General features: G+C 37.7%; 1 protein-coding gene across 1 annotated transcript; it reads left to right on the top strand.

Annotated features, from left to right (window-relative positions):
- Nucleotides 1-395: 395 nt before the first annotated feature.
- Nucleotides 396-1,055, top strand: LOC104241226 (bifunctional phosphatase IMPL2, chloroplastic-like). Its single transcript, XM_009796146.1, has one exon. The coding sequence runs from the start codon at nt 396-398 to the stop codon at nt 1,053-1,055; it is 660 nt and encodes a 219-aa protein (XP_009794448.1).
- Nucleotides 1,056-10,296: the final 9,241 nt, after the last annotated feature.

Below are 10,296 nucleotides of genomic sequence, written 5' to 3' on the forward strand. Positions count from 1 at the left end.
CTTTTTATTTTTATATCAGTTTTATAACGGTGAGAGCATGATTGACCCCAACTTTAAATGGAGGGTAAAATTAGGTCATTTCGAAAATCACAAGGGCGATTTCGACCTTTTACCCAATTTAAATGATGAATTTTTTGATGTTCCAAAGAGCTCTTTCGTTATTACTTTAGAAAAGGACGAGAAATTAATTTTAAAGTTATAAAGGATATTTTTATTTATAAGGGTAATATGCAAGAAGAAAAGAAAAAACTAACCAAATACTGGAGACATGAAGCGGCCGATGTTGCTCGACAGATTATTCGAAAATATTATTCTAGTGGGGTGAGATTTGAATTCACGGAAAAGAACGGCGATGGTCTCCAGTAACATGTGTTGACGTAGAAGCAGAAGAAGCGATGGTTACTGTAATCACCAATGCATTCCCTTCCCACTCCATTTATGGCGAGGAGACAGGTTGGCACAATCGCGATAATTCTCTTATTCCTAATCACTTTATCTGGGTTTTGGATCCCATTGATGGAACTTCAAGCTTTGTGGGGAAAGACTCGTCCGCTTTTGGAATACTAGTTGCTGTAATCTATAATGGAAGACCAATAATCGGTTGCATCGATCATCCAATTTTGAAACTCAGATGGATGGGCATTAGGGGGAGAAGAACCACTGTTAATAGCGAACAAGTGTCGACAATGGATTGTCATGACATGGCAAAAGCTTGTGTCCATCTCAAGGGACCAAACTACAATGACGATGCTAAGCAAGGATATGATTGCATCTCCTCCAGGGTGGCTAAGAAGTTCTTTGATCGCAACTGTATTGCTTATGGTGAATTGGCCTCTGGATTCTATGATGTTGTCGTCGATTGTGCTCTAGATCCCTTTGACTTTCTTGCTCTTATACCTATCATTAATGGTGCTGGAGGAGTTATTACGGATTGGCAAGGTCGTGAACTTCTTTGGAGTCCCTTGCGTATGATTCCTGAAGGCGGTTTTAAGATTGTGGGTGGCAGCTGCTGGAAAGCACATTCATCAACAAATTGTTCGAGCACTGTCCTCTAAATAATAGCAAATTCACCCAGACACTACCATTTAATGGATTTTGCTTCCATTCACAATTTAGCTTTTCTATTAGCTTTGGATAAGAGGTGTGACCACCATTTAAGCTTATGAGTTCGGAATTATAGCTTTTTTAAGTTATTGAATTCCAAAATAATAATTTACACATGTTTAATGAATTTCACAAGATAAATAAAAAATTTGCACAAAAATTACTGAGTTCGGCCAAACCGTTAGTGGAAGGCTAGCTCCGCCTCTACTTTGGATATCACTTTGCTCGTATTGTTGTTATATTTTATTTAGGTGTTATGTTATTTCTACAAAATATCGTGTAGCTAAATACCTATTCTTTATCTGTGAAGGTTTTCTACATATTATTAGGGTAGGTATTTTATTAAGTTAAAAACAAAAGTCGGTTGAAGATACAGCAACATAGAATTGGACCAAGTAAAATATAGAAGGTATTTTTTTTTTTTTCTATAGATACAGGTATTATCCTCTTTAACTAGATTTTTGGATTTTCAAAAAGTAGCAAGAGAAATTTTATTAAAAAAAAAAAATCAATCTGGTAACGACATACAACTTAGCATACATAAATAAAAATTCCAATTTAGAATCTATTGGTTACAAATAAAATAGACTAAGGCTTTTGCGAATCAACTTTTGGGCCAAGTTTAGATCAGACAAATTTCCTTCTATAGAAAAAATCATTTTCAGAAACCACTATTGTTTATTGTTTAGTAGCTATTAATTTCTTATAACTACCATATATATAATTACTCCTATAACTACTATTCAGTTGTTACGGTAATGTATTCGCTGCATTCGCGCTACTGTATTCATGAATACAGTAGCAAAAAGTCGCCTAAAAGGTAGTCCAGCTGTACATGTATGTATTTACGTATATTCGCGCTATGTATTCATGAATACAGTAACGACAATCACCTTAAAAATAGGTCTGTCCAGCTGTATAATAACGGAAAGAGGATTAATTAATGTGATACACCCCTAATATAACTCAACAAAATCAATTCTACTATGCCTTATTATCAACCCAAATAATTGAAATTATTTTTCAGACACTAAACACAAAAACAAAAGCATTGTATATTCAGTTTCAACAAGACACAATCTGCAGAGCTTCAGAGATTCAGTCAATTTTTTTTCTGCTATAGTTCGTGGTTTTGATTTGACTGTCATTGATAGAAATTTTTTCTGTCTTGAATTGATACAATTATCTACAGAATATTTAATAACTCGATTTACTAGATGCCACAATCAATTTCCATAATAGGACATGATGACGCCCAACACCGTTGTCAGGCCAGCCAACGCGGAAATATTCGTGAATGCTTATTTTACTTACCAAAAGCAGTTATAACACTTTCTTAATTTAACAATTTAAAACAGGTGATGATAAGAAATATTTAATAATAATTATACAACTCAAAAGAACTGTCTACTAATGTGTGTGCCAAGACCTTGTGTCACAAGTAGTGGGCAACTAGTAGAATGTACAAAAGAATAAAACTATCCTACTATCCGAGATAGAATAGATAGCAAAAGTAAAGAAAGACCCCATCAAGCTGTTGAACGGCACATGAAGGGAACAACGCACCGTGGAAGTCTCGGTCTATGAATCAGGGGCATGCACCAGTTTGATAGCCAGATATACCTGCCTCAAATCCTGTACAATTAAGTATAGAAGTGTAGTATGAGTACATAAACAATATGTACCCAGTAAGTATCCCGTCTAATCTCGAAGAAGTAGAGACGAGAGGTCGACGTGACACTTACTAGGGTCAAGTAATATAATAAAGTGTTCTGCTAGGCATGGCAGTCACAAAGAATCTACAGTTTGTAGTAAGAGGTAATAAGTCATGTTCTTAATAATTTTACAGTTAACCGTATTTATTTCAAGTATTCAGCAGAATAAGTCATGGATAAGATTTCACACACACACACACACACACACACACACCACACACACACACACACACATATATATATATATATATATATATATATATATATATATATATATATATATATATATATCATGCACACATTATGCCAAGGTCGATGGCCCGATCCAACAGAAAAATAACTGTGCACTGCCAGAGGGTCGAATGGCGCGAACCATAGATGCATCTATTTCTACCGAGGCGATCAGCTAGATCCACAAATATCAATTTAATATCAAGAAAATAGATGAATGCACATTTATTTCCAGGTAAATTCATACAAGTGTATACATTCGCTTATATTCCTTTCCAAGTCCCTAGCATGTCCTAAGAGATCACATTAGCAAGAAAATATAGAGACATTTATAAGTATAGCATGATACGAGTCCTAGACTATCCGGACGATTAACATAATAGTAGCTACGCACGGACTCTCGTCACCTAGTGCATACGTAGCCCCCACATTTAGTAGCAAATTACTCAATTATTACACCTATGGGGACAATTCCCTCTTACAAGGTTAGAAAGGAGACTCACCTCGCTCCAAAGTGCACTTCCAATACCAAGAACGAGCCCAAACACTCAATTCGGAGCCGAACGATCCAAACCTAGTTAAATGAGGTAGGAACTAGTCAATATAAGCACACAAGATCGAATTCTAGCTATTTAAGCCATTTCCCAACTATTAATACAAGTTTCCTAAAATCCGACCCCCCGCCCATGTGCCCAGATTCCAAAATTTTCCGATTTCTAAAACCTAAGGATCAATAATATATGATTTCTAATCCACTTCATAACCAATTTCGTGGTAAAATCTAAGTTTTATTAAAACTCTAGCTATTTAAGCCATTTCCCAACCATTAATACAAGTTTCCTAAAATCCGACCCCTGGCCCACGTGCCCAGATTCCGAAATTTTCCGATCTCTATAACCTAATGATCAATAATATATGATTTTTAATGCATTTCATAACCAATTTCGTGGTAAAATCTAAGTTTTATTAAAACCCTAGGTCTAGCTCTAACCCCTTGATTTCTCCAAATCTTTAGGTGTTAATCTATCCAAAACTCGAGTGTTAAACTTAGAAATAAGGGGGATGAACCTACCTCACGATGCTATGTGGAAATCCCTTCTCAAGAGCTCCAAAATCGCTCAATACCCGTGTGCTAAATAGTCAAAAATGGCTGGAGCTCGACTTAAATGAAGCTCACTGCCTCAGCAGTTTCCGCATCGGTGGTTAGGGGACCGTATCTGCGGTCCCGCATCTGCGAGAGGAGACCACATCTGCAGAATTGGCCAAAAGGACTGGGACCGCTTCTGCGGCTATGGAGCCGCTTCTGCGGTTTGGCCTGGTCAGCTTTGGACATCTGCGAGGCTACGACTACTTCTGCGGTCTCGCACCTGCGGTCGACCAACCGCAGGTGCAGTTATGGTAGAAGCAGATGCTTCAGCACTTCTCCAAATTTCCAACTTCACTCGAGCCTCGTCCGTTTGACGCTCGGGGCTCCCGAGCACCATCCGAACATACTAACAAGTCTGAAATCACTAGACGGACCTACTCAAACCTTCGTAACGCCCGAAACAACGCTAAATCTAAGAATCACCCCCGAAAACCAATTGAATCAAACTTATGAACTTTAAGTTCTTAATTTTCCTCTAACGAGCCGAAACGCCTTAAAACTACTCGGATTGGCACCAAAGTTTTTGGGCAAGTCTTAAATAATATATCGGATCTGTACCGGGCTCCGAAACTAACATACGATCCCGATACCCATGGAATAAATCATTAATTAGTTTCTTTAAATCCCTAGAATTTCAGTTTAACAATTTCCAATAAAAAATTTATTACCCGGGCTAAGGACCTCAGAATTCGATTCCGGGCATATGCCCAGGTCCTATATTTTCCTACGGACCCTCCGGGACCGTCAAAACACGAATCCGGGTCTGGTTGCTAAAAATTTTGACCAACGTCAACCTTAGCCTTTTAAGAAAATCCTAAGGAATCAAATGAGCATATTTCAACCCAAACCAACCATCCCCGCAGGTCATAAATTAGTTTAAGCAAGTGCGAGAAGTTTTATTTAAGGAAACGGGGTTCTAAAAGGTAAAATAACCAGTCGGGTCATTACATTAAATAGCAAGCTTAACAATGCTAATTCGTCATTCTGGGAAGTGGAACATTGAAAATTGTTATGTCGATTATTCTATTAAGGGGATATTGATAAAGGAGTATATGTCGTACAATGATTTTGTTGCTTCAATTTTGAAGCAACTTGACATAGATTTTAGCTGAAATTGAATACAAAGTGGAAGAAAATTGCACGCCTATGGAAATACACAACAACATAGGTTTCAGAGTATATGTAGAGTTGAAAAAGGAGAACGAAAAATTCGGGATGTATCCATTGTGTATAACTATATTGGATAAAGAAATTGTAGATGGAGGAAGTCTAATTCAAAGTGACCTAATGTAACTTGACTCTACAGATGGTGTGAATACATTCTATACAGTTTATACACTTGCACTTGCGTTATTAAACTCAGGTGAATCAATTGAGATTTTCGAACCGGAAAGGGATTTGATTATTTCAAGTACTAATCAAAAAGAGGTGATGCTTGGACAAGTATTTAAGGATAAGGCCATATTGAAGGTAGTGATAGAGAAATATGCAATTGCTGAAAGGTTTCAATTCCGAGTTGAGGTCAAATGCTATCAAGTTTGAGTGCTATTACATACAACAACTTCATAATATATGTTGTATACAACTGTATGTATGTGTATTCATAATAGTTTTATACTGTATTCATAATAACATATTATGAATACATCATCTATTAGGTTGTATTCATAATATATGTTGTCTTTCATAGTATGTCTCTGTATCAGTATTTTTAAAAAATGTGTTGAAATAATTATAGGAGAAGTGAACCATGTATATTAGTGTATTCAACATTGTGTATATTGTATTCATGTAACATACATTGTATTTCATTATATGTTTATATATTCAAATCTTTGTTGAAATATAAAAATGTTATGTGTTTGTGGTTAGAAAATAATTAGCTGAATCAGATGTAGAAGTAATTCTCCAGCTGTACTCAAATATGCATAATGTGTCATGACCCGGAATTCTCACCTTCGGGAGCCGTGATGGAGCCTAACATTTCAGTCAATTTCAGTCAATTTTTAACAATAGAAACAATGAAGCTATACAGAAGCTAAAACTGAATTTTCGGAATAATATAAAACCCAATATAATTGATACAATTCAGATATGGAGTCACAATTCACGAGCTTTTAAGATTTACTACAAACAAAGTCTGAAAGAAAATACAACAATTCTGAAAGAAAGGAAACAGTATAATAGAGAAACTAGGAAGGGACTCTAGGGTCTGCGGATGCAGCAGACCTACCTTGTGTCTCCGACAAGCAAGTCCAACTTCTAATCTCACGCTTAGCTTGGGCCGGTACCAAAATCTGCACAAGAAGTGCAGAGTGTAGTATGAGTACAACCGACCCCATGTACTCGTAAGTGTCGAGCATAACCTCGACGAAGTAGTGACGAGGCTATGACAAGATACCTACATAATAAACCTGTGCAGATAATAATATATGTACAAAGTAAGAACAAATACAAGCTAGACAAGTAATATCGGGAGGGGGGACATGCTCAGAGGGACACAAGATAAGAGAATCACAGTAGAAATAATAACCAAAATAGTCAATATGCCTTGAACCTGTGAAAACAATTAAACACAATAAAGGAAAGTGCACGACATCACCCTTCGTGCATTAACACTCATAATATGGCACGACATCACACTTCGTGCATTAACTCTCATAACATGGCACGCCATCACCCTTCATGCATTAACACTCACAATATGGCACGACATTACCCGTTCCTGCATTAACACTCTCCCTTACCATATAGCAATGAACAAATAACAACATGGAGATAGAATATTAAGAACAAGTCTTACTTCAATATTAGTTCCACAATACCAACCTCAACTTTGAAATCAATACTCAATTATTACCAAAAAACCGTAAACATGAATGATTAATTTAATATTAACTAGTCTAAACATGGATGGCATGATCAAAGAGGGTAATAATTACGAGAAATCAAACCCTATACGTATGCTTTAACCCGACGACAATGCATAATTACTTGTCACCTCACATATACGTTGTGCCCAACATCTAAACACGTAACAAATAGACAAACAAGTCTTATTCCCTCAAGTCAAGGTTAACCACGATACTTACCTCACTCCAAAGACCAAACTCAAAGCTCAACCACCACTTTGCCTTTCAAAAAAGCCTTCGAACCAATAGAATCTAGCAATTTACCGACCAAACAATTCAAATTAAGCCTTAGAAACTACACGCGGTTGCAAAGAATTCAATTTAGGTAATTATTGAAAAAAGTCAACAAAAGTCAACACCCGGGCTCGCTTGATCCAAACCTGAAATTCGGACCAAAACCCGATTACCCATTCACCGCCGAGCATGATTATGTAATTTTTTTGGAATTTGACCTCAATTTGAGGTCTAAATCCCCATTTTTTCAAAAACCTCTAATTCTACCCAAAACCTCCGATTTCTACCATGAAAACTTCAGATTTTAGGTTAAAATCTTAGGAAGAATAGTGAAAGATTGAAAGAAACCAGTTTAGAATCACTTACTAATGATTTGGGAAAGAAGAGCCCTTTGAAAAATCGCCTTTAGGGTTTCTAAGTTTGAAAGTTTGAAGAATGAACCAAAAATCCCATCTAAGTCCTATTTGCTCTGTTACAGGTGTCACATTTGTGAACTGGGGTCCGCAAATGCGAGCCCTGCAAATGCAAAGAACCAATCGCAAATGTGAAGGTTTCACATCCCTACTTTCATCGCATTTGCGATGTATTGTTCGCAAATGCGAACGCTGACCCTTCCGCAATTGCGGTCACTTGATTGCCTTTGCTATCACTGCCCCCTCCCGACTCACTTCGCAAATGCGATGCATGTTTCGCAAATGCGAACTCAATGTGTCCAGCTACTCTTTACAAATGCGATGAGTAGGTCGCAAATGCGAACCCGTCGAAGGTTGCAAATACGATGCCTAATCTTGCAAATGCGAGATCAGAGGCCTGCACCATAACTAAAACACTAGCAACATTTTCTAAGTCCAATTTCACTCTGTATCCTATCTGAAACTCACCCGAGCTCTCAAGGCTCTAAACCAAAAGTGCACACAACTTTGAAAACATCATACGATCTTACTCGCGCCATCAGATCAGCAAAATAACACCTAGAACCATGAATTGAACAACAAATCAAATGAAATTTCAAGAAAACTTTAAAACTTCTATTTTTCACAACCGGATGTCCGAAAAACGTCAAATCAACTCCGTTTCTAACCAAATTTAATAGACAAGTCATAAATAGAGTATTGGAACTATACCGGGATCCGAAACTAAAATACGAACCCAGTATCCAAAGAGTCAAACATTGGTAAAACATTTCAAAATCATTAAGCCTTTAATTTTCAAATTTTTACAAAGACAGAACTATGGCTAGGGACTTCAGAATTAGATTCCGCGCATATGCTGTGACGACTCAACCAGTCATCTCATGCGTTACCACTCTGTTTCCCCCATTTCTACTTCTTATTGCTTTGTCTATTGGTCTTATGTGTGATCAGGTTGGTTGGCTCGGGTTCGGAAAGAATTTGGTAAGGTTTGAGACACTTAGTCTCTTTTATAGAAGCTTAAGTTGGAAAAGTCAACTGGATGTTGACTTATGTGTTAGAGGGATCGGATGTGAGTTTCGATGGTTCGGTTAGCTTCAGCAGGTGATTTGGGACTTAGGATCATGATTGGAATGAGTTTTGAAGGTTCACAGTAGATTTAGGCTTGAATTGGCGAAGTTAATATTTTGGTAATTTTTGGTTGGTAGGCGAGATTTTGATATAGTTGTCGGAATGGAATTCTGAGAGTTGCAGTAGTTCCATTGTGTCATTTGGGATGTGTGTGCAAAATTTCAGGTCATTCGGACGTGGTTTGGTTGGGTTTTTGATCAAAAGTGGAATTTGGAAGATTTTTGGAAACTTAGGCTTGAATCCGATGTGTTTTGGTTGATTTGATGTTGTTTGAGGTGTTTTGAAGATTGGTACAAGTTTGAATAAGGTTATGGGATATGTTTGTGCTTTTGGTTGAGGTCCCAGGGGCCTCAGGGTGATTTCAGATGGTTGACGGAGGAGTTTGAGATTTTTGTGAAGTTGCAAATTTTTCTGCTTCTGGTATTTCCGCACCTGCAGATTAGGGACCGTAGGTGCAATGCCGCAAATGCGAGGATGGGAGCCACAAAAGTAGAAATGAGCTAGGGAGGCAGAAACCACAGAAGCGGTTAAGAGGACCGCACCTGCGATGTTGCAGATGCGAATATTTCATCGCAGATGTAGAAGCATGGGAACTTAAGTCAAAACCATAGAAGCAGTTGGTTGACCGCAAATGCGGTACCACAAAAGTGGTAAATTGGCTGAAGATGCAAAAATTCATGGGCCAGAAGGTATAAATTGTTTTCTTCGCGATTTTTGAGCTATTCCCCCATTTCTAAGTCGGCTTTGGAGCTTTTTGGACGATTTTGAAGAGGGATTTCAAGGGAACTTCATTGAGGCAAGGGTTTGGACCTAAAACTCGCCCCAATGGTATTATTTCACAGATTAGACCTGTAACTAATGGAATTTAAGGGTTAAAATTGGATGAAACTAGGGCTTGATATTGGAGACCTAGACATGGGGGTTTGAGGGACGTATTGTGGCCGGATTTTGGTATTTTTGATATGTATGAACTCGCTAGGAGATAAGGAACCTATTGATGTGAATTTTATCGAACTCTGAGTTGTGGGCTCGGGGTCAGGTTTTGGTAATTTCGGGATTTGTGTCATATATTGATTATTTTCGCTTAGGCTTCGTTACCTTAACATATTTTGACGCCGTGATTCTAATTATGGATAGATTCGACGTGAGTGTAGGCCGATTCGAGGAGGAGTCGCAAACTAGAGATTTGCCCGGTTTGAGGTGAGTAATGATTGTAAATGATGTTCTGAAGGTATGAAACCCCGGATTTCACATCGTTGTGCTATATTGAGGTGACGCACACGCTTGATGACGAGTGTGGGGTCGTGCACTATTTGGGATTGTGACTTAGTCCTTCCTGAACGATTATTTTACTGCGTATTTGACTGAAAATCTATTTGCTATCATCATTATTTGGGCTGAATGCCATATTT

This window comes from Nicotiana sylvestris, chromosome 2 (genome assembly GCF_000393655.2).
Source record: "Nicotiana sylvestris chromosome 2, ASM39365v2, whole genome shotgun sequence".
NCBI classification, from domain to species: domain Eukaryota; kingdom Viridiplantae; phylum Streptophyta; class Magnoliopsida; order Solanales; family Solanaceae; genus Nicotiana; species Nicotiana sylvestris.

Excerpts from the sequence above, each read along its gene's own strand:
- LOC104241226 (XM_009796146.1), top strand. The coding sequence starts at position 396 with ATGGTTACTGTAATCACCAATGCATTCCCTTCCCACTCCATTTATGGC.